Genomic DNA, 25,894 nt, shown 5'->3' on the forward strand with positions numbered 1-25,894 from the left:
TTCAGGCAAAACCACTTTTTATCCACCTGGCTGCAGACTCGGCGAGTGGCTCAAATAGACGATTGACCCTGTGCTGGGTGTCAGCTCCGCGAGGGTTTGGGGGTTTTACTGAACAAAACATTAAGTGGTAAATCACGCTGGCAATCTCTGCTGACTTACAAAGCGGAAACAAACCAGCCCAAAGTGTCAGAGGTGATCGTCCAATATTCCTCAGGCTTGGACGGTGCCTTGTTCAAAAAGGGGGGTAAAGACCAATCCAGCAGCTGCAGGCCGCTCAGTTTAACTTCAACGGAGGGGAAATGTCTGGAAACAATAATCAATGGTCAAATGGACAAATGCGGGATAATTAAAGGAAGTTTACATGGATTTGCTAATCCTGTGCGACTAACTTTCTTGAACCTCACTGAAAGGAAGAGACCTGTCAAAGTTTTTTTTAGCTTGCACTCATTAGGACACTTTGTAAGGACAGCAATGAAATGAAATTAAAATCACTTATTGTCACAAGTAGGCTTCAATGAAGTTACTGTGAAAAGCCCCTAGTCGCCACATTCCGGCGCCTGTTCGGTGAGGCAGGTACCGGAATTGAACCGTGCTGCTGGCCTGCCTTGGTCTGCTTTCAAAGCCAGCTATTTAGCCCTGTGCTAAACCAGTTCCTCGTCAGGAGAAAACAACAATTGATACTGTATTTCTGCCTATTGTTAACACTGAAGATAATGATATTAAATATATCAAAGATAAAGATGCATGGCTTTAAGGGTAAAGTAGTAGCATGGATAGAGGATTGGTTAAATAATAGAAAGCAAAGAGTGGGGATTAGTGGGTGTTTCTCTAGTTGGCAATCAGTAGCTAGTGGTGTCCCTCAGGGATCAGTGTTGGGCCCACAATTGTTCACAATTTACATAGATGATTTGGAGTTGGGGACCAAGTGCAATGTGTCCAAGTTTGCAGATGATACTAAGATGAGTGGTAAAGCAAAAAGTGTAGAGGATACCGGAAGTCTGCAGAGGGATTTGGACAGGCTAAGTGAATGGGCTAGGGTCTGGCAGATGGAATACAATGTTGACAAATGTGAGGTTATCCATTTTGGTAGGAATAACAGCAAAAGGGATTATTATTTAAATGATAAAATATTAAAACATGCCGCTGTGCAGAGAGACCTGGGTGTGCTAGTGCATGAGTCACAAAAAGTTGGTTGACAGGTGCAACAGATGATCAAGAAGGCAAATGGAATGTTGTCCTTCATTGCTAGAGGGATGGAGTTTAAGACGAGGTAGGTTATGCTGCAATTGTATAAGGTGCTAGTGAGGCCACACCTGGAGTATTGTGTTCAGTTTTGGTCTCCTTACTTGAGAAAGGATGTACTGGCACTGGAGGGTGTGCAGAGGAGATTCACTAGGTTAATCCCAGAGCTGAAGGGGTTGGATTACGAGGCGAGGTTGAGTAGACTGGGACTGTACTCATTGGAATTTGGAAGGATGCGGGGGGAATCTTATAGAACCATATAAAATAATGAAGGGAATAGATAAGATAGATGCGGGCAGGTTGTTTCCACTGGCGGGTGAAAGCAGAACTAGTGGGCATAGCCTCAAAATAAGGGGAAGTAGTTTTAGGACTGAGTTTAGGAGGAACTTCTTCACCCAAAGGGTTGTGAATCTATGGAATTCCTTGCCCAGTGAAGCAGTTGAGGCTCCTTCATTAAATGTTTTTAAGATAAAGATAGATAGTTTTTTGAAGAATAAAGGGATTAAGGGTTATGGTGTTCGGGCCGGAAAGTGGAGCTGAGTCCACAAAAGATCAGCCATGATCTCATTGAATGGTGGAGCAGGCTCGAGGGGCCAGATGGCCGACTCCTGCTCCTGGTTCTTATGAAGGTGCAGTTTGTAGTCACGGGACTGGATTGGCGATTATTCTTCACCTGATTTATATGGACGTGGAGACGCATTGAATTGCTCCAGGAGTGGTTTTCAGACCAGTTAAATTTGATTGATTTCCCGGCTATTCCACCATAAATGTAACGGCTGCAATTATTTCTCCATCCTAGACGGTGGGAATGCACCTTCGCAATCTGACTGGCAGTGTGGACCAGCTGTTACCAACATTACCAGCAACATCGCGGATAGAGGTGGGTCACAGTCAACGTTACTACCAGTTGCTGCAATCATCTTCTGGGTGTCTGATCGGCAGAACTATTTTAAAGTTAGCAGATAGATTCTTAAACCAGCAGGTCGACGTTCCAGACCAACTTTCTTCTGCAAAATATGGGAATAGCTGAATCGCAAATGGAGGCTGTCAGAATGCTCTGCGAAGGGCTCTCCCAGAAACAGAAGAGAATTAGGATAACTTCCACTGGAGATGAAAAGAGATTTAATAGAACCTTGATGGCGAAGAGCGAGGAGGGAAAGATCATTTGCTAGTTCCAGAGGATAAACATCCTGTTGATTTGGACTAGATTTAAATCTACATTTCAGGGGGGGAAGCATACGAAACATTCTCTAGGTCCACTAGGTCCGAACGAGGGAGAGGAGCCTTCGTCCAGCCCCCTCTGGCTGAAGTTGGCAGGATGGGGCTATGCAGCGTCTTATTGAAAAGATCACTCTGTGACAAAGTGATTTCAATGATTGGCTCGATACCACAATAACACAACAGTGGTGCATTCAACAGGAAATTGCATTGCCCTAAGCACTGGCTAGCTGCCCCGTCCGCTGCAGAACACACCGGGGAGGGGGAAAGAGAATGCCCCCTGCGGTTATAATAATAACAATGGGATTTTATTCAAAAATACGTTCACTGTTCAACAGCTGAAGTGAATTCAGAATGTCCAATTCCAGACATTACATCCAGAGAGTCATTTATAGACTCGGCTTAAAAAATTGACACACAAATCCCCCGGTGACAGGGAAGTGGTGGGTGGGATATTAAAGAAAGGGTAATGTTAAATTCAAATTACAAACCAATCTTTCATTATTACAGGCACTGACGTACAGCAAAGTTCCATTTTTTAATAAAAGCAAAGTACTGCTGATTCTGGAAATCAGAAATAAAACAGAAAATGCTGGAAAAAGGTGGGAGATGCGGAGGGATTTCTCAAAAGGCAGCACGGCGGCACAGTGGTTAGCACTGCTGCCTCACAGCACCAAGGACCCGGGTCCAATTCCAGCCTCGAGTGACTGTGTGTGGAGTTTGCGCGTTCTCCCCGTGTCTGCGTGGGTTTCCTCCGGGTGCTCCGGTTTCCACCCACAGTCCAAAGATGTGCGGGTTAGGTGAATTGGCCATGATAAATTGCCCTTAGTGTCCAAAATTGCCCTTAAGTGTTGGGTGGGGTTACTGGGTTATGGGGATAGGGTGGAGGTGTTGACCTTGGATAGGGTCCTCTTCCCAAGAGCCGGTGCAGACTCGATGGGCCGAATGGCCTCCTTCTGCACTGTAAATTCTATGATAAACTGTCGACAGGACATTGGCCGTCTTCAACCTCATAATCTACCAACGATGGACAGCTCTCTGGCCCTACAAATACTGCCAACCCTGTTGAGATCTTCCAGCATTTTCTCTTTGGTTGTCCAAACTTTAGGTGGGGTTACAGGGTTAGGATTGATTGATTGATTGATATTTATTGTCACATGGACCGAAGTACAGTGAAAAGTTTTTTTCTGCGGCCAAGGGAACGTACACAGTACGTACACAGTACGTACATAGCAGACAAAAGAATAATCGACAGAGTACATCAACAAATAATGATTGGTTACAGTGTGAACAAGGGTCAAACAAAATAAATTCATGAGCAAGAGCTTCCAGGGAGCATTGACCCTTGTTCTGTTATTAACACATTCTAGTCTAAATAATGCAGATGAACCAATAGCCCATCGAGAAGCAACAAAATCCCTCAAGACGTTTAACTGCGCACATTCACAGCCTGTGCAGACACTATCGCAGGTTTTCTGGATTTTAGAATGTCTGGGATCAGAGGACTTTCTGGTGAATTTGTGGGAATGTTACCGGGCTGTTACAGTGTCTCCAAATTCCCGTCTCTTGCTGAAACGATTCAAGGAAAGGTTTCCCGGTTTGTGTTTCTGGCAGATTGAAGGGACACAGAGATTGCTGAATAAGGACCTATCCGAGCTGATAAGCAAGATGAAACTGGCCCAGCAGAACTCGGTGACCTCGCTGAGCGACGAGTGCAAGAAGCAGATGCTGACGGCAGCCCACACCCTTGCAGTGGACTCCAAAAACCTGCTGGACGCCGTGGATCAGGCCAGGGTCCGGGCGGGCCAAGCCAAACCGGTGCCGAATTGATGGCAACTCCACCAACTGATACAGCGGCCGTTAGATAAACTGGAGAGGGACAGTCATTCACCAAGCTGAGCTGAAGTCTATGAATATAAAACAGAATGGGGAAGGGCTTCATACCAGGGTGAGGGATGAGGGCGTCCATTGAATTAAACTGCTAACCGTCTTCGTGGGGTATGCAAGACCAGGAGGGGTGGAGGGAGGGGCTGTGCATAATTTTAACCCAGGTAATTTCATGTAAAAATCAAAAGAGTTATGCATCTGGAGCAGGTTTACGAAGGTGGTGTTAAATAGCTGAAAGAATCCTTGCCAGATATTGTTCAGTGATGGCGTTGTCACTGAACTCGGAAATCTGCAGAAACCTTAAAGTCCAGCTTGAAATGCTTAATTGGGAAATCTGGAGATTGTAAGTAAGACTATAACAAAATCTGTATGCCTGTGTTCCTTTTGTTCAACGTCAAAGATATCTGCTCTGTAAATACAGCACCATGATGGATATTTATATGGATGGTAGAATGGTCTGACTGAGCATTGAGCAAATGTAAAATAGCTGGAGGTTCAAATCCTCATTTCTGCTCACATTGAGATTAGGAAACAACCCGTCTGAGATGGTTCTCTTGCTAATTATTGGGTGATTTGTGACTAGTCTGTGCATCTCTCATTTCTGTCCTTCGAGAGGTGAGTAGGAACAGGAGCCAAAATACTGGGAGCAACAAGGCTCCTCTTAATTAAGTAATTAATAATCTTTATTATTGTCACAAGTAGGCTCACATTAACACTGCAATGAAGTTACTGTGAAAATCCCCTAGTCGCCACATTCCGGCGCCTGTTCGGGTACACTGAGGGAGAATTCAGAATGTCTTCCGGGACTTGTGGGAGGAAACCGGAGCACCCGGAGGAAACCCACGCAGACACGGGGAGAACGGATTTGATGGTTCCAACTCGTGAGCGAATTTGCAAAGCTTCAATCTTTCACCGCGGGCTCACGGGCAGGTGCACTTGCTGCGATCAGACCCATATGTGACTCCAGTTCAAGTTTAACCTTTGTTGCTCTTTATAAGCGGCCCATGGTCCACATGACCAGTTTGGGATCAGTGCTCAGCCTGATCTTCCACGTGTCAAAGCTTCTGTCTCCGTCGTACTGCTCACGGAGTACAACTCGTATCAAAAAACCAGTCAAATGGGGATCAGCCCCACCCACCCTGTCTAGTATACATCTAGTTAACTATTCTCCATTGTTGTTATATGGCTTGTGACCACTAAGCAGACCCTGTTGCTGTGACGTTTTGGTAATATTGTAATTGTAGCTCTCGCCTGCTACCTGCAATGCTCTCCCAGCCCATCTCTCATCACACTGCCCTGCGTTAGTTTGGCTTGACTCAGTTTTGTTCACGTTACCCTGTGGGAAGGTGACATTTTCTTGTACTGTGGGGAATAACCTTTGCGCCCCGGATCCGGGACAGAGGGAGGCCCATAACTAACGTTGGAGGAAGCGGAATGGAGTTTTCAGTCGGTCCAGTTTCCCGATGCAGGGAGAGGGTGGGGGTCAGCTTCATTGCCTGGTTGGGGGGGGGGGGGGGGGTATTGGAGACAGGCCTACAGGCCTGTGTGCCTGGTGGAGATGCAGCCGTATTGACTCTCACTTACCCCGTACTGCAGTCAGCTGCTGCTCTGAAGCTGAAAGGCCTCTGGTTGGCCCTCTTTGAGAGCCCCTCTGCTGGCTTTGATTGTGCAGGGAACCTCCATTCCAATTAAATAGGTGCCTCAGGTAGAATCTGAGCAAGTGGACGTTTCCCTGGCCGCAGCTGGCTCCTGCTTCCCAGGCTTAAAGTGAAAATCCAGCCCCAAATTCTTTGTTTTCTGACCTGGAAGAGTTTCTGTTTTTTGTGCTCCTGTGACAAGCTCAGGATTGTGGAATAATGTCCCTGTAAGATGGTGCTTTGCAATGTGACCCGATGGAATAAACTCAAGGTCTTAACCAACTGAGCCTGAGAGATTTAACCAGCTCCAAGCCATCGGTCGCCTTGGATAAAGAGCGATCAGGGAGAGATCGGCTTAGAAACTGACCGGAAAGCTTCAGAGTTCCACAGACACCAGAAACATTGCAACATCCTGAGCTCCCTGTTACACAGAATGAGAGAGGAATTCAACTTGCAATGAATTAACCAAGTTACTCACAGCTCAATGTGTGTTTTACAGTGAGAATGCTTTTATCATATCAAGTTTCTTTCTTTTTGTAATAACTGTAATCATATTTGATTTAAATTCTTATTGTGTTGTAAAGATAAGAGCTGTGCGCTCGGCCTGTGAGAAGGCTCAAGGCAACACTCCAGACATAACAAAGGGGTTTATTAACGAGGCAGAGGCTGGTACATATACAAACACAGAACACAATACTGAGACAGCCGTGCTGACCACTCTGCCCTCGTGCCACCCGGGTCCCTGGCACTGAGACAGCCGTGCTGACCACTCTGCCCTCGTGCCACCCGGGTCCCTGGCACTGAGACAGCCGTGCTGACCACTCTGCCCTCGTGCCACCCGGGTCCCTGGCACTGAGACAGCCGTGCTGACCACTCTGCCCTCGTGCCACCCGGGTCCCTGGCACTGAGACAGCCGTGCTGACCACTCTGCCCTCGTGCCACCCGGGTCCCTGGCACTGAGACAGCCGTGCTGACCACTGTGCCCTCCTGCCACCCGGGTCCCTGGCACTGAGACAGCCGTGCTGACCTCTCTGCCCTCGTGCCACCCGGGTCCCTGGCGCTGTGGGGCAGCAGCCACTGCAGATGGTGAAATTCAAATTCAATTGAAACCATTGTGAGTTGTTGGAGAAACTCATCTGGTTCACTAATGTCCTTTTTGGGAAGGAAATCTGCCGCCCTTCCCCGGTCTGGCCTACATGTGACTCCAGACCCACAGTACCGTGGTTGACTCTTAACTGGCCTCAGGGATGGGCAATAAATGCTGACCCAGCGACGCCCACGTCCCATAAACAAATAAAAAAAACCTGGAGCTGTCCCAAGGGGGCTGGTTCAGCACAGTGGGCTAAACAGCTGGCTTGTAATGCAGAACAATGCCTGCGCCGCGGGTTCAATTCCCGTACCAGCCTCCCCGAACAGGCGGCGGAATGTGGCGACTCGGGGCTTTTCACAGTAACTTAATTGAAGCCTACTCGTGACAATAAGTGATTATTATTATTATTATTATTATTAAGTGCTTTACACCCCAATGAAATGTTTTTGAAATCCAGGCGCGTGTGAAATGTAGCCAAACACAGCAGACAGCAATATGCTAATTACCCGATAATCTGTATGGTGGGATACATATTCTCCAAGCGCCTGTTATACTTCAACCAGCGTTCCAGGATCCTTCACCTTCACCCGAGTCTGATCTGACAGGCAGCACTGTCGGCAGTGCAGCACTGCCTCCGTACCGCAGCACTGTGTGTCAGTGTAGGAGTGATGATGTGGAGATGCCGGCTTTGGACTGGGGTGAGCACAGTACGAAGTCTTACAACACCGGGTTAAAGTCCAACAGGTTTGTTTCAAATCACTAGCTTTCGGAACGCTGCTCCTTCCTCAGGTGAATGAAGAGGTATGTTCCAGAAACATATATATAGACAGATTCAAAGATGCCAGACAATGCTTGGAATGCGAGCATTAGCAGGTGATTAAATCTTTACAGATCCAGAGATGGGGTAACCCCAGGTTAAAGAGGTGTGAATTGTCTCAAGCCAGGACAGTTGGTAGGATTTCGCAGGCCAGATGGTGGGGGATGAATGTAATGCGACGTGAATCCCAGGTCCCGGTTGAGGCCGCACTCATGTGTGCGGAACTTGGCTATAAGTTTCTGCTCAGCGATTCTGCGTTGCCGCGCGTCCTGAAGGCCGCCTTGGAGAACGCTTACCCGGAGATCAGAGGCTGAATGCCCTTGGCTGCTGAAGTGTTCCCCGACTGGAAGGGAACATTCCTGCCTGGTGATTGTTGCGCGATGTCCGTTCATTCGTTGTCGCAGCGTCTGCATGGTGCATGGGATTCATGTCGCATTACATTCATCCCCCACCATCTGGCCTGCGAAATCCTACCAACTGTCCTGGCTTGACACAATTCACACCTCTTTAACCTGGGGTTACCCCATCTCTGGATCTGTAAAGATTTAATCACCTGCTAATGCTCGCATTCCAAGCATTGTTTGGCATCTTTGAATCTGTCTATATATGTGTTTCTGGAACATACCTCTTCATTCACCTGAGTGTTGGAGTGACTGAAACCACATTGAGCCAGGCGGGATTCTCCGACCGCCACAGCCCCAAGACCGGAAATTCCCGCCCGAGGTCAATGGACCTTTACAGGGTCCCCTGCCCGCCCGTGGGGGAGCGGAAGGATTCGTCCCTCTGACTCAGAAAGTGACACAAAGGGAGTGGTGTCAAAGTGCAGTGGCCTCGTTAGAACACGAGGACAATCGCCATGGAGATGAGTTTGAGATTTTTTTTAAGGTAGCTTTCTCTTCAGCATCTCTTTGGATGTTTGTGAGCTGTGAATGTCTCCATGGTTACACAGAGATGACTGGCCATGAGGTGTTTGTGTGCTGATCCAGTGAGACATTATCCAGTTTACCCTCTGCACAGCCACAGGGATTTCCACCGATTGAAGCTCTCGCTCTGTCACATCACCATAGAACATTCCAGCGCAGTACAGGCCCTTCGGCCCTCGATGTTGCACTGACCTGTGAAACCACTCTAAAGCCCACCTACACTATTCCTTTATCGTCCATACGTCTATCCAATGACCATTTGAATGCCCTTGGTGTTGGCGAGTCCACTACTGTTGCAGGCAGGACATTCCACACCCTTACTACTCTCTGAGTAAAGAACCTACCTCTGACATCTGTCCTATATCTATCTCCCCTCAATTTAAAGCAATGTCCCCTCGTGCTCAACATCACCATCCGAGGAAAAAGGCTCCCACTGTCCACCCTATCCAATCCTCTGATCATCTTGTATGCCTCAATTAAGTCACCTCTTAATCTTCTTCTCTCTAATGAAAACAGCCTCAAGTCCCTCAGCCTTTCCTCATAAGATCTTCCATCCATACCAGGCAACATTCTGGTAAATCTCCTCTGCACCCTTTCAATGCTTCCACATTCTTCCTATAATGCGGCGACCAGGATTGCACGCAATACTCCAAATGCGGCTGCACCAGAGTTTTATACAGCTGCAACATGACCTCATGGCTCCGAAACGCAATCCCTCGACCAATAAAAGCTAACACACCGTACGCCTTCTTAACAACCCTCTCAACCTGGGTGGCAACTTTCAGGGATCTATGTACATGGACACCGAGATCTCTCTGCTCATCCACACTGCCCAGAATCTTACCATTAGCCCCGTACTCTATCTTCCTGTTATTCCTACCAAAATGAATCACCTCACACTTTTCTGCATTAAACTCCATTTGCCACCTCTCAGTCCAGCGCTGCAGCTTATCTATGTCCCTCTGTAACTTGTAACATCCTTCCGCACTGTCCACAACTCCACCAACTTTAGTGCCGTCTGCAAATTTACTCACCCATCATTCTACACCCTCCTCCAGGTCATTTATAAAAGTGACAAACAGCAGTGGCTCCAAAACAGATCCTTGTGGTACACCACTAGTAACTGGACTCCAGTCTGAACATTTCCCATCAACCACCACCCTTTGTCTTCTTCCAGCTTGCCAATTTCTGATCCAAACTGCTAAATCACCCTGAATCCCATGCTTCTGTATTTTCTGCAGTAGCCTACCGTGGGGAACCTTATCAAACGCTTTGCTGAAATCCATATACACCACATCAACTGCTTTACCCTCATCCACCTGTTTGGTCACCTTCTCAAAGAACTCAATAAGGTTTGTGAGGCACGACCTACACTTCACAAAACCGTGTTGACTATCTCTAATCAAATTATTCCTTTCCAGATGATTATACATCATATCTTTTATAAACATTTGCAAGATTTTGCCCACAATAGAAGTAAGGCTCACTGGCCTATAGTTACCTGGGTTGTCTCTACTCCCCTTCTTGAAAAAGGGGACAACATTTGCTTTCCTCCAGTCTTCTGGCCCTATTCCTGTAGACAAAGATGACTTAAAGATCAAAGCTCAGCAATCTCCTCCCTAGCTTCCCAGAGAATCCTAGGATAAATCCCATCCGGCCCAGGGGACTTATCCATTTTCACAGTTTCCAGAATTGCTAACACCTCCTCCTTATGAACCTCAAGCCCTTCTAGTCGAGTAGCCTGAATCTCAGTATTCTCCGCGACAACATTGTCTTTTTCCTGTGTGAATACTGACGAAAAATATTCATTCAGCACCTCCTATCTCCTCGGACTCCAAGCACAACTTCCCACTACTGTCCTTGACTGGCCCTACTCTTACCCTAGTCGTTCGTTTATTCCTGACATATTGATAGAAAGCGTTCGGGTTATCCTTGATCCTACCTGCCAAAGACTTCTCATGTCCCCTCCTGGCTCTTCTTAGCTCTCTTTAGGTCCTTCCTAGCTAACTTGTAACTTTTGAGCGCCCTAACTGAACCTTCATATCTCCTCCCTACATAAGCCTCCTTCTTCCTCTTGACAAGTGTTTTGACTGCTTTAGTAAACCACGGTTCCCTTGCTCGACCACTTCTTCCCTGCCTGACAGGTACATACTTATCAAGGACACGCAATAGTTGTTCCTCGAACAAGCTCCATATTTTCATTGTGCCCATCCCCTGCAGTTTTCCTCTCCATTCGTTGCATCCTAAGTCTTGCCTCATCGCATCAGAATTGCCTTTCCCCCAGATATAACTCTTGCCTTGCAGTATATTCCTATCCCTTTCCAGCACTAAAGTAAGCGTACAAAGAAATGTACAGCACAGGAACAGGCCCTTCGGCCCTCCAAGCCCGTGCCGACCATGCTGCCCGACTAAACTACAATCTTCTACACTTCCTGGGTCCGTATCCCTCTATTCCCATCCTATTCATGTATTTGTCACGATGCCCCTTAAATGTTCCACCACCTCCTCCGGTAGCGAGTTCCAGGCACCCACTACCCTCTGTGTAAAAAACTTGCCTCGTACATCTATTCTAAACCTTGCCCCTCTCACCCTAAACCTATGCCCCCTAGTAATTGACCCCTGTACCCTGGGGAAAAGCCTCTGACTATCCACTCTGTCTATGCCCCTCATAATTTTGTAGACCTCTATCAGGTCGCCCCTCAACCTCCGTCGTTCCAGTGAGAACAAACCGAGTTTATTCAACCGCTCCTCAGAGCTAATGCCCTCCATACCAGACAACATTCTGGTAAATCTCTTCTGCACCCTCTCTAAAGCCTCCACATCCTTCTGGTAGTGTGGTGACCAGAATTGAACACGATACTCCAAGTGTGGCCTAACTAAGGTTCTATACAGCTGCAACATGACTTGTCAATTCTTATACTCAATGCCCCGGCCAATGAAGGCAAGCATGCCGTATGCCTTCTTGACTACCTTCTCCACCTGTGTTGCCCCTTTCAGTGACCTGTGGACCTGTACTCCTAGATCTCTCTGACTTTCAATACTCTTGAGGGTTCTACCATTCACTGTATATTCCCTACCTGCATTAGACCTTCCAAAATGCATTACCTCACATTTGTCCGGATTAAACTCCATCTGCCATCTCTCCGCCCAAGTCTCCAAACAATCTAAATACTGCTGTATCCTCTGACAGTCCTCATCGCTATCCGCAATTCCACCAACCTTTGTGTCGTCTGCAAACTTACTAATCAGACCAGTTACATTTTCCTCCAAATCATTTATATATACTACAAACAGCAAAGGTCCCAGCACTGATCCCTGTGGAACACCACTGATCACAGCCCACCAATTAGAAAAGCATCCTCCCATTGCTACACTCTGCCTTCTATGACCTAGCCAGTTCTGTATCCACCTTGCCAGTTCACCCCTGATCCCGTGTGACTTTACCTTTTGTACTAGTCTACCATGAGGGACCTTGTCAAAGGCCTTACTGAAGTCCATATAGACAACATCCACTGCCCTACCTGCATCAATCATCTTTGTGACCTCCTCGAAAAACTCTATCAAGTTAGTGAGACACGACCTCCCCTTCACAAAACCGTGCTGCCTCTCACTAATACGTCCATTTGCTTCCAAATGGGAGTAGATCCGTCTCGAAGAATTCTCTACAGTAATTTCCCTACCACTGAGGTAAGGCTCACCGGCCTGTAGTTCCCTGGATTATCCTTGCTACCCTTCATAAACAGAGGAACAACATTGGCTATTCTCCAGTCCTCCGGGACATCACCTGAAGACCGTGAGGATACAAAGATTTCTGTCAAGGCCTCAGCAATTTCCTCTCCAGCCTCCTTCAGTATTCTGGGGTAGATCCCATCAGGCCCTGGGGAATTATCTCCCTGAATATTTTTTAAGACACCCAACACCTCGTCTTTTTGAATCTCAATGTGACCCAGGCTATCTACACACCCTTCTCCACACTCAACATCTACCAATTCCTTCTCTTTGGTGAATACTGATGCAAAGTATTCATTTAGTACCTCGCCCATTTCCTCTGGCTCCACACATAGATTCCCTTGCCTATCCTTCAGTGGGCCAACCCTTTCCCTGACTACCCTCTTGCTTTTTATGTACGTGTAAAAAGCCTTGGGATTTTCCTTAACCCTATTTGCCAATGACTTTTTGTGACCCCTTCTAGCCCTCCTGACTCCTTGCTTAAGTTCCTTCCTACTTTCCTTATATTCAACACAGGCTTCGTCTGTTCCCAGACTTTTAGCCCTGACAAATGTCTCGTTTTCCTTTTTGACGAGGCCTACAATATCTCTCGTTATCCAAGGTTCCCGAAAATTGTCGTATTTATCCTTCTTCCTCAGAGGAACATGCCGGTCCTGAATTCCTTTCAACTGACACTTGAAAGCCTCCCACATGTCAGGTGTTGATTTGCCCTCAAACATCCGCCCCCAATCTATGTTCTTCAGTTCCCGCCCAATACTGTTATAATTAGCCGTCCCCCAATTTAGCACCTTCATCCTAGGACCACTCTTATCCTTGTCCACCAGCACTTTAAAACTTACTGAATTGTGGTCACTGTTCTCGAAATGCTCCCCTATTGAAACTTCTACCACCTGGCCGGGCTCATTCCCCAATACCAGGTCCAGTACTGCCCCTTCCCTAGTTGGACTGTCTACATACTGTTTTAAGAAGCCCTCCTGGATGCTCCTTACAAACTCCGCCCCGCCTAAGCCCCTGGCACTAAGTGAGTCCCAGTCAATATTAGGGAAGTTGAAGTCTCTCATCACAACAACCCTGTTGTTTTTACTCTTTTCCAAAATCTGTCTACCTATCTGCTCCTCTATCTCCTGCTGGCTGTTGGGAGGAGGCCTGTAGTAAACCCCCAACATTGTGACTGCACCCTTCTTATTCCTGATCTCTACCCATATAGCCTCACTGCCCTCTGAGGTGTACTTCCGCAGTACAACTGTGATATTCTCCCTGACCAGTAGCGCAACTCCACCTCCCCTTTTACATCCCCCTCTATCCCGCCTGAAACATCTAAATCCTGGAACGTTTAGCTGCCAATCCTGCCCTTCCCTCAACCAGGTCTCTGTAATGGCAACAACATCATAGTTCCAAGTACTAATCCAAGCTCTAAGTTCATCTGCCTTACCCGTAATACTTCTTGCATTAAAACATATGCACTTCAGGCCACCAGACCCGCTGTGTTCAGCAACTTCTCCATGTCTGCTCTGCCTCAGAGCCCCACTGTCCCTATTCCCTAGTTCTCCCTCAATGCTCTCACCTGACCTATTGCTCCGGTACTCACCCCCCTGCCATACTAGTTTAAACCCTCCCGTGTGACACTAGCAAACCTCGCGGCCAGGATATTTATGCCTCTCCGGTTTAGATGCAACCCGTCTTTATGTAGGTCACACCTGCCCCGGAAGAGCTCCCAGTGGTCCAGATAACGGAAACCCTCCCTCCTACACCAGCTGTTTAGCCACGTGTTTAGCTGCTCTATCTTCCTATTTCTAGCCTCACTGGCACGTGGCACAGGGAGTAATCCCGAGATTACAACCCTAGAGGTCCTGTCTTTTAAATTTCTGCCTAGCTCCCTGAACTCCTGCTGCAGGATCTCATGTCCCTTCCTGCCTATGTCGTTAGTACCAATATGTACAACGACCTCTGCCTGATTGCCCTCCCCCTTCAGGATGCCCTCTACCCGTTCGGAGACATCCTGGACCCTGGCACCAGGGAGGCAACATACCATCCTGGAGTCTCTTTCACATCCACAGAAGCGTCTATCTATGCCCCTGACTATAGAGTCCCCTATTACTATTGCTCTTCTGCGCTTTGACCCTCCCTTCTGAACATCAGAGCCAGCCATGGTGCCACTGCTCTGGCTGCTGCTGTTTTCCCCTGATAGGCTATCCCCCCCCGACAGTATCCAAAGGGGAAAACCTGTTCGAGAGGGGGACAACCACAGGGGATTCCTGCACTGACTGCCTGCCCTTTCTGGTGGTCACCCATTTCTCTGCCTGCACCTTGGGTGTGACCACATTTATATAACTGCGATCTATGACAGTTTCCGCCACATGCATGCTCCTAAGTGCATCCAATTGCTGCTCCAACCGAACCATGCGGTCTGTGAGGAGCTCCAGTTGGGTGCACTTTCTGCAGATGAAGCCACCCGGGACGCGGGAAGCCTCCCGGACCTGCCACATCTCACAGTCAGAGCACTGCACCCCTCTAACTGTCATTGAGGTCAATTAATTAGTAAATTAAAATTAAAAGTTTAAAAATTTTTTTTTTTTTTTAAAGTTACTGTTAACTCACTATCTGTTTCCTAGCACTAGATTTCTAATATAAATATGAAAGCTAAATATAGTACTCTCCGATCTCTGGCTTAGATACCCCTCTAAATTATAATTAAGTAATTATGTTTAATTAGTTACCAATGCTTAATTTTTTTAATTTAGTGTAGAATCCCAACCAGCCACTCAGGTCACAGCTTTTCTGTGATGTCACTTCAGTTTCCCCCCGACACACACAATTTGCAAAAGGTATAAAAGTAAAAATGAGTAAAAATCACTTACTTACCTTCTTACCTTCGATGTTCTCAGGTTCTCTCCCTGACAGAGACTGCTCCTCCTCCTCTGAACGGCTCCCGAAACTAGGCCGCGATCTTTTAAAATCTCCGCTCCGTAATCGAATTGTGGTCACTATCACCAAAGTGCTCACCTACCTCCAAATCTAACACCTGTCCTAGTTCATTAGCCAGTACCAAATCCAATATGGCCTCGCCTCTCGTTGGCCTATCTACATACTGTGTCAGGAAACCCTCCTGCACACATTGGAAAAAACGGACCCATCTAAAGTACTCGAACTATAGCGTTTCCAGTCAATATTTGGAAAGTTAAAGTCCCCCAACTACCCTGTTGCTTTCGCTCCTATCCAGAATCATCTTTGCAATCCTTTCCTCTACATCTTTGGAACTTTTTGAAGGCCTTTGGTACACTCCTGCAACTTTAAAACCTTACTCATGACCTCACTACTTTCAACCTCCTGTATACTGGAGCTACAATTCAGGTTCCCAAGCCCCTGCTGAACTAGTTTAAACCTTCCCGAAGAGCATTAGCAAATTTCTCCCCCCAGGATATTGGTACCCGTCTAGTCCAGGTGTAGACCAACCCGTTTGTAGCGGTCCCACCGACTCCAGAATGAGCCCCAATTATCCAGAAATATGAAACCCTCCCTCCTGCACCAGCCCTGTAGCCACGTGTTCAACTCCTCTCTCTCCCTATTCCTCGTCTCGCTAGCACTTGGCACAGGTAACAACCCAGAGATAATAACTCTTTTTGTCCTAGATCTAAGTTTCCACCCTAGCTCCCTGAATTCCTGCCTTACATCCCTATCCCTTTTCCTACCTATGTCGTTGATACCTATGTGGACCAAGACTTGGGGCTGCTCCCCCTCCCCCTTAAGGATCCCGAAAACATGATCCGAGACATCACGCACCCTGGCACCTGGGAGGCAACACACCAACTGCGGGTCTCTCTCGTTCCTACAGAATCTCCTGTCCCCCTAACTATGGAGTCTCCAATGACTAATGCTCTACTCCTCTCCCCCCTTCCCTTCTCAACAACAGGGACAGACTCTGTACCAGAGACCTGTACCCCCATGGCTTACCCCTGGTAAGTCCCCCCCCCAACAGTATCCAAAGCGGTATACTTGTTACAAAGGGGAACGATCACAGGGGATCCCTGTACTGACTGCTTCCTCCCAGCCCCTCTCACCGTCACCCATCCATCTTTATTCTTCGGAGTAACTACATCCCTGAAGCTTCTATCTATGACCACCTCTTCCTCCCGAATGATCCGAAGTTCATCCAGCTCCAGCTCCCTAACGCAGTTTCTGAGGAACTGGAGATGGGTGCCCTTCCCACAGATGAAATCAGCAGGGACACTGACGGCGTCCCTCACCTCAAACATTCTGCAGGAGGAACATTGCACTCCCTTCCCTGCCATCCCCTCTAGATAAAAAAAAGAAAGAAGGAGCTTGCCTGTTATTCACTCCCCTTCTCAGCAAGCACTCACTCAGCAACCTCTGTTCCTCGCACGATAACACCTGAGGGAAGAAAAAGAAAAACTACTTACCAGTCACCAGCCAATCCCTTACCTGCAGGCTGTGATGTCACGGCTCAACTTCTTTCTACTTCTACCTGCCCTCGTGCCTTCCTCTTGATATTTACAGTGGTTGGTTTTTTTGTGGTTAGAGGAGGGGGGTAGGGAGAGAAACACTGAAGAAGTGTTTCGAGTTTAAGTGTCACTTGACAACAGCTCCCCCACAAACCACCTTCAAGTTAGGGTGAGCACAATGGAAGTATGCAAATGTCCCCCGCAACAGCCAATCAGCAGCTCCGCTCTACTGCCCTCTGCTGGGTGCTTGTCTTCACTTGAACAGCTTGGGTCTCTTGCTCAGGTACATCTTCAAGTTAGGGTGAGCACAACAGAAGAATGCAAATTTCCCCGCAACAGCCAATCAGCAGCTCCACTCTACTGCCCTCTGCTGGATGCTTGTCTTCACTGAGAGAGGAGCAGTGCTCCGAAAGCTAGTGATATCGAAACAAACCTGTTGGACTTTAACCTGGTGTTGTAAGACTTCTTCTGTCTTCACTTGAACAGCTAGGGTCTCTTGCTCAGTTACACCTTCATGTTAGGGTGAGCACAACGGAAGTATGCAAATTTCCCCCGCAACAGCCAATCAGGAGCTCCGCTCTACTGCCCTCTGCTGGATGCTAGTCTTCACTTGAACAGCTAGGGTCTCTTGCTCAGGTACACTTTCAAGTTAGGGTGGGCACAATGGAAGAATGCAAATTTCCCCCGCAACAGCCAATCAGCAGCTCCACTCTACTGCCCTCTGCTGGATGCTTGTCTTCACTTGAACCGCTAGGGTCTCTTGCTCAGGTACACCTTCAAGTTAGGGTGAGCACAGCGGAAGTATGCAAATTTCCAAACAAAATGTCTTATTTCTCCACCAAATAAATGCTATGTTTTTCTAAAAGCTTCTGGCTGTTTACTGAACTATTTTGGGGGCAAAACTAACCATTTAGTTTGATTTCTCTTGCTCTCTTTCTGTCCTGTCATGAGCCTGTGCATTGGACATTTCGCTATGTCTTGTGACAGCTGGAGTAGGCCTCAGGCTGCAGTGATCGATTGCACCAGAGCTTAAAACAAGCACGAGTGAGGCCGCGGCGAGCGTGGTTTCCTGGGAGTTCCTCAACAGTCGCATTGGAGAGCTCCTGACCTCAAACGAATCCCCTTTTTTCAGGCCGCCCACACCCCCTTTCGGGACCCCACCGTTCCGGGACCCTCCACCCTTCAACCCCCCAAACCTCCGGAGGCCCCTCCATACCCGCCCTTCAACTCCACCCCTCCATACCCGTCCTCAAGACACCTTTCACAACATCGATCTGGACCTGGCCCATGACAGTGCCACCCTGGCACCTGGGCACCTATGCACTGGCACCCTGGCAGTACTCCTGCCAGCCCCTGCCAGTACTCCTGCCAGCCTGGCAGTGGCAGAGTGGCAGTGCCAAGGTGCCAGCCGGCCACAGTGCCACCAAGTCCCTGACCACAATGGCCGGCAATGGCCTGGGAGATCCTCCAAGTGCTGTTCCGCCTGGTCCTCTGTGTGGACCAGCTCAAGGAACCTCTCGCTGACGAGCCAGTTCGATCCCAGGTAGCCGTTGGATACGGCGACCACCTCATTAATGTCGGAAGCTTTATTCACTCAGAGCTGGTGTCTTTTCAAGAGGCAACAATGGGGATTACTCTCCTGCCTCGAGTGTCTCTCAATTCCATTCTCTAATTTCAGTCAAACTAATCCCTTCACTTTATCTACACCCGGTGAGCCCTTCCTGATTCTCGGCACTTGAGGTAATTAATTTCTTAAAGCTACACCACTTTGCGTCGCTCATTCTGAAATCTCCTGTCACTATTTATTTTTACTTATTTTGTCAGACTTTAGTTTTTTAGTCTATTCCTCAAAATTGCAAACTCATACTTTAAATTCGTTATCACAGAATTTGCCATTTGAAATGTGTATACATGTCTATGCTGATATTATACAGACCGACACATATGCAGCAGATGTTGGTGTAACCAGCAACACCCCCATCCCATAAATGAATTTAATAAAGATTTTTTAAATATAAAAGGTCCGTATTTGTCAGTGGATCGCTCCTGGAGTGAAATATCCTTTCCGCACAGTTCCGGTTTCGCATTCAGTTTCCGAATATAAATTGGGGTCTGGAGGCCCCTGGCTGCCACTGTCTGCCAGTGCTGGATTCTCCTTCTCTGCAGCTCACCCACTTTCCAATTGGATAGAGGGTAACTGGAAAGAGAGACTTGCATTTCTACAGTGCCTTTCGCAACCTCAGGACACCCTCGAGCATTGTACAGTCAAGGAGATATGATGGAGGAAATGCTACAGCTAATGTATGCACAGCAAGATTCCACACGCAGCAGTGATGATGAGCAAGTACAAAGAACAAAGAAATTACAGCACAGGAACAGGCCCTTCGGCCCTCCCAGTCTGCGCCGATCCAGATCCTTTATCTAAACCTGTCAGCTATTTTTCAAGGATCTACTTCCCTCTGTTCCCCGCCCGTTCATATATCTGTCTAGATGCATCTTAAATGATGCTATCGTGCCCGCCTCTACCACCTCTGCTGGCAAAGCGTTCCAGACACCCACCACCCTCTGCGTAAAAAACTTTCCACGCACATCTCCCTTAAACTTTCCCCCTCTCACCTTGAAATCGTGGCCCCTTGTAATTGACACCCCCACTCTTGGAAAAAGCTTGTTGCTATCTACCCTGTCCATACCTCTCATAATTTTGTAGACCTCAATCAGGTCCCCCCTCAACCTCCGTCTTTCCAACAAAAACAATCCTAATCTACTCAACCTTTCTTCATAGCTAGCACCCTCCATACCAGGCAACATCCTGGTGAACCTCCTCTGCACCCTCTCTAAAGCATCCACATCCTTCTGGTAATGTGGCGACCAGAACTGCACGCAGTATTCCAAATGTGGCCTAACCAAAGTCCTATACAACTGTAACATGACCTGCCGACTCTTGTACTCAATACCCTGTCCGATGAAGGCAAGCATGCTGTATGCCTTCTTGACCACTCTATCGACCTACATTGCCACCTTCAGGGTACAATGGACCTGAACTCCCACAGAAGGGGCTGGTTTAGCACACTGGGCTAAATCGCTGGCTTTTAAAGCAGGCCAAGGCAGGCCAGCAGCACGGTTCAATTCCCGTACCAGCCTCCCCGAACAGGCGCCGTAATGTGGTGACTAGGGGCTTTTCACAGTAACTTCATTGAAGCCTACTCGTGACAATAAGCGATTTTCATTTCATTTTAATTTCATCTCTCTGTACATCAATTTTCCCCAGGACTCTTCCATTGACCGTATAGTCCGCCCTTGAATTAGATCTTCCAAAATGCATCACCTCGCATTTGCCTGGATTGAACTCCATCTGCCATTTCTCTGCCCAACTCTCCAATCTATCTATATTTTGCTGTATTCTCTGACAGTCCTCCTCACTATCTGCAACTCCATCAATCTTAGTATCACCTGCAAACTTGCTAATCAGACCACCTATACCTTTGTCCAGATCATTTATGTATATCACAAACAACAGTGGTCCGAGCACGGATCCCTGTGGAACACCACTAGTCACCTTTCTCCATTTTGAGACACGCCCTTCCACCACTACTCTCTGTCTCCTGTTGCCCAGCCAGTTCTTTATCCATCTAGCTAGTACACCCTGAACCCCATACAACTTCACTTTTTCCATCAACCTGCCATGGGAAACTTTATCAAATGCCTTACTGAAGTCCATGTATATGATATCTACAGCCCTTCCCTCATCAATTAATGTTGTCACTTCCTCAAAGAATGCTATTAGGTTTGTAAGACATGACCTTCCCTGCACAAAACCATGCTGCCTATCACTGATAAGTCTATTTTCTTCCAAATGTGAATAGATCCTATCCCTCAGTATCTTCTCCAACAGTTTGCCTACCACTGACGTCAAGCTCACAGGTCTATAATCCCTGGATTATCCCTGCTACCCTTCTTAAACAAAGGGACAACATTAACGATTTTCCAGTCCTCCGGGACCTCACCCGTGCTCAAGGATGCTGCAAAGATATCTGTTAATCCCCAGCTATTTCTTCCCTCGGTTCCTTCAGTAACCTGGGAAATATCCAATCTGGACCTGGGGACTTGTCCATCTTAATGCCTTTTAGAATACCCAGAACTTCCCCCTTCCTTATGTCGACTTGACCTCGAGTATTTAAGCATCCATCCTTAGCCTCAACATCCGTCGCGTCCCTCTCCTTGGTGAATACCGATGCAAAGTACTCATTAAGAATCTCACCCATTTCCTCTGACTCCACGCATAAATTCCCTCTTTTGTCTTTGAGTGGGCCAATCCTTTCTCTAGTTACCCTCTTGCTCCTTATATACAAATAAAAGGCTTTGGGATTTTCTTTAACCCTGTTAGCCAAAGATATTTCATGACCCCTTTTAGTCCTCTTTATTGCACTTTTGCGATTTGTCCTACTTTCCCGATATTCCTCCAAAGCTTCATCAGATTTAAGTCGCCTAGATCTTATGTATGCTTCCTTTTTCATCTTAGCTAGTCTCACAATTCCACCCGTCATTCATGGTTCCCTAATCTTGCCATTTCTATCCCTCATTTTCACAGGGACATGTCTGTCCTGCATTCTAATCAACCTTTCCTTAAAAGACTCCCACATTTCAAATGTGGATTTACCCATAAACAGCTGTTCCCAATCCACATTCCCTAGCTCCTGCCGAATTTTGTTATACTTGGCCTTTCCCCAATTTAGCACTCTTCCTTTAGGACCACTCTCGTCTTTGTCCATGAGTATTCTAAAACTTACGGAATTGTGATCGCTATTCCCAAAGTAATCACCGACTGAAACTTCAACCACCTGGCCGGGATCATTCCCCAATACCAGGTCCAGAATGGCCCTTTCCCGAGTTGGACTATTTACATACTGCTCTAAAAAACTCTCCTGGATGCTCCTTACAAATTCTGCTCCATCTACGCCTCCAACACTACATGAGTCCCATTCAATGTTGGGGAAGTTAAAATCTCCCATCATGACCACCCTATTGCTCCTACATTTTTCTATAATCTGTCTACATATTTGTACCTCTACTTCACGCTCGCTTTTGGGAGGCCTGTAGTAAAGTCCCAACAATGTTACTGAAATAGAGCCTATTTCCTAGCTCTACCCATATTGCCTCAGTGCTCAAATCCTCCATTGTGCCCTCCTTAATCACAGCTGTGATATCATCTCTGACCAGTAATGCAACTCCTCCACCACTTTTACCTCCCTCTCTATCCCTCCTGAAGCATCCAAACCCTGGGATATTTAGTTGCCAGTCTTGCCCTTCCCTCAACCAAGTCTCCGTAATACCAATAACATCATATTTCCAGGTACTAATCTAAGCCCTAAGTTCATCTGCCTTACCTGCTACACTTCTCGCATTGAAACAAATGCACCTCAGACTACCTGTCCCTTTGCGTTCTTCATCTCTTTCCTGTCTACTCTTCTCCTTAGTCACATTGAGTTTATTATCTAGTACCTTACTGGCTTTAGTTGCTGCCTCTTTACTGACCTCTAACTTCCTAATCTGGTTCCCAGCCCCCTGCCACATTAGTTTAAAACAGCCCCAACAGTGTAGGCAAAGGCACCCCCTAGGACATTGGTTCCAGTCCTGCCCAGGTGTAGACCATCCAATTTGCAATGGTCCCACCGCCCCTAGAACTGGTTCCAATGTCCCAAAAATCTGAACCCCTCCCTCCTTATGGGGCTGATTAGTACAGGGCTAAATCGCTGGCTTTTAAAGCAGACCAAGGCAGGCCAGCAGCACGGTTCAATTCCCGTACTAGCCTCCCCGAACAGGCACCGGAATGTGGTGACAAGGGGCTTTGCACAGTAACTTCATTTGAAGCCTACTTGTGACAATAAGTGTTCTTTCTTCTTTCTTTCTTTCTTTCTTCTTTCTTTTCTTCTTCCTGCACCATCTCTCAAGCCACGTATTCTTTCTGACTATTCTTGAATTTCTACTCTGACTGTCTTGTGGCACTGGTAGCAATCCTGAGATTATTACCTTTGAGGTCCTACTTTTTAACTTATCTCCTAACTCCCTAAATTCTGGTTGTAGGACCTCAACCCGTTTTTTTACCTATATCGTTGGTGCCTATATGCACCACGACAACTGGCTGTTCACTCTCCCCCTTCAGTGTGTCCTGCAGCCGATCTGAGACATCCCTGACCCGTGCACCCGGGAGGCAACATACCATTCGGGAGTCTCGTTTTCAACCACAGAAACGCCTGTCTACTCCCCTTACGATTGAATCCCCTATGACTATAGCCTTGCCAGTCTTTTTCCCGCCCTTCTGTGCAACAGAGCCAGCCACGGTGCCATGAGCCTGGCTACTACTGCCTTCCCCGGTGAGTCATCTCCCCCAACAGTATCCAAAACGGTATACCTGTTTTGGAGGGAGATGACCGCAGGGGACACCTGCACTGCCTTCCTGCTGTAAGGTTTTCGGGCAATTCGGCCCTTTTTGGACTGCCCAAGAATAAAACCCAGAGACTGTAAACTGACTTTTCAGCCAAGAGAACGTAACCAGATTTCCCAGCAGGCTTGATCCGCTGAGCTGAGTAGGGGCATAGGTATTTACAAACCCCCCCTAGGAGCTACAAGGAAGAAGGAGCCAGACAACGAGATAAGATTAAAACACAGACAAAGGGGCACGGGAATACACAGGGGGCCTGCCTGCAAGCAGGACAATGGGATGGTCATAGCCCCATGCAGATGTAAATGACTTGGCCTCCACCAGAGCAGAATCCAATTAACACCCCATCAACATAGCAAGGTGAGAATAGCAGCCATCTCCGGAGCAGCTGGAAGACTTTGAAAATCTTCACAAGAGAGCTTAACCTTGTTATCCCAAAAAGCAGACTGTCTGGGCTCAGTATATTGCGCTGGAAAAGCCCCTTGAAGATAAACGGTAGAAAAAACCAAGTTGGAGGCGGACCTGGGGGAGGTACTCCAATCTTGACAGAAGCCACCGGCAGGAACTCACTGGGTGGAGGGGGCGGAGTCGGCGCCAAATTCAAATCGCGGCAGGTCTGCCTGGCTGGAAGGAGCGGACCTGCGAGGAAAACCCGGAAGCGAACAGCTCTGACCGGCTCAAAGGGGGCGGGACCAGCGGGAACTTTAAACTTGGACCGATACAACGCAAAGGGGGAGGAAAACCCGGAAGTCGACAGCTCTGACCGGCTCAAAGGGGGCGGGACCAGCGGGAACTTTAAACCTTATGGATTCAATGCAAAAGGGGCTGGCCAAACACAGGAAAAAGCCAGGTAAAACGGATATAAAAGGGGCTGTGTTTCGATTGAGGGTCTCTTGGCTTGACCTCTCCACCTTTGACTTGACCTCCTGCAGCCTGTGACTGTAAGTACCCTGCAGCAGCTTGCGAAACTCCCTTGACCTTGATAGTGGTTGAGGCTTTGGGGAAGGGGACTTGATTTGTGTTCTGTGTCATTGCTAAAACTGTGTAACAATAAGATTTTACGTTGTGTCCGTTATAGTACTTTCTGAATAGACTTAGTTTGTGTTAGAGTTTAAGATTTTATTATAATTTCTTCTGTTTGATGATTTTGACCTGGGTTTTGCAATAAACCTTGATTTGCTGATAATTGGAGTCGTTTAAATTCTTCAATCTCTCACCAGCGATCTCTGACCAAGTCATTGTTAAGATATTCCTCACCTTAATTCCGGGGTCGAGAATCTAGGGTCATCTTGAACGATTCACTCAGGACAGGCTGCTGGTTAGGTAATAAACAGCAGTGTCCTATTCTCTCTCTTGGGAAAGCTACTTCAGCGAAGTAGGAACCGGGTGGGTGTTGCACCACCGGCAAGAGAGAGAATCACCTGGGCATTGGTGGGGGTCTGGATATCTGTGTGATATAAGCCTCAAGCTTCCGGTTAGGGATAAACGGCAGGCTTGATTCAGTGCTCTCTTCCGTGGAGGTGTCCCAGTGCGGCATCCCCTGGCCTCTGAAGTTTCAGTGCCAGCTGGAGAGAGACACACACAGATACTCAAACCCCAGATATCGGCCCAGTAGTGGAGTAGCAGAGATGGCACCCTCTACACTGCTCTTTCTCTGCCTTTTGGTCACCCATTCCCTGTCTCCCTCACCAATCCTAATCTGCGGTGTGACCAGCTCACTGAACGTGCTATCCACGACCTCCTCAGCATCGCGGATGCTCCAAAGTGAGTCCATCCGCAGCTCCAGAGCCGTCATGCGGTCTAACAGGAGCTGCAGCTGGACACACTTCCCGCACATGAAGGAGTCAGGGGCATCGGCCGCGTCCCTGAACTCCCACATTGAGCACGAGGAGCATAACACGGGTCTGGGATCTCCTGCCATTTTTACACTTTACCTTAACTGATTACAAATATAATATCAAATAATGAATCTGTTTTAACGCTGTTGATGAAGGAGAAATATAGGTCAGGGAGGTCAGGGCACTGGGGAAGAATTCCCCTTCACAATGGTGCCCACAGGATCGTTTATGTCTACTTGAGAGAGAAGATAGGCCTCGGTTTCACACCTGATTCGAAAGATAGCTCCTCTGACAGGGCAGCACATTTCCCACATTGGAAAGGTTTATTCTCCAAGCTACGGGAAGTGACTGGACAAGTTGAAGCTGCTTATCAGTAATATGTGAATTTATATTTTTAGCTTTTTTATAAATAACCGGACAGTGCATTTCGTCTTTCTCCTTGGCTGTTATGTATCTTAGTTAACAGTAAACATATCGGGAAGTTAAGTAACATTGAGACATCTCAGAAACTGCCACGACGACATGTTGTACAGTGTGTGAAAGGAACAAGAATTGTATATTTGCCAAAGGACTTTGTTTGGAATGTTTTGCCCAGCTCTCTCAGCTCTGACTCT

At 47.5% G+C, this 25,894-nt stretch overlaps 1 protein-coding gene across 3 annotated transcripts in view; it reads left to right on the forward strand.

Annotated features, from left to right (window-relative positions):
• The window catches only part of ptk2ba (protein tyrosine kinase 2 beta, a), a 505,509-nt gene extending 500,723 nt beyond the window's left edge, over positions 1-4,786 (forward strand). For all 3 annotated transcript variants that reach the window (XM_072515254.1, XM_072515246.1, XM_072515261.1), the window contains 2 exons: positions 2,042-2,122; positions 4,075-4,786. In XM_072515254.1, coding sequence (XP_072371355.1) covers positions 2,042-2,122; positions 4,075-4,290 — 297 coding nt within the window. In that variant the 3' untranslated portion in view covers positions 4,291-4,786. The remainder of the gene's footprint in view (positions 1-2,041; positions 2,123-4,074) is intronic.
• Positions 4,787-25,894: the final 21,108 nt, after the last annotated feature.

This window comes from Scyliorhinus torazame, chromosome 1, assembly GCF_047496885.1.
Source record: "Scyliorhinus torazame isolate Kashiwa2021f chromosome 1, sScyTor2.1, whole genome shotgun sequence".
NCBI classification, from domain to species: Eukaryota; Metazoa; Chordata; class Chondrichthyes; order Carcharhiniformes; family Scyliorhinidae; genus Scyliorhinus; species Scyliorhinus torazame.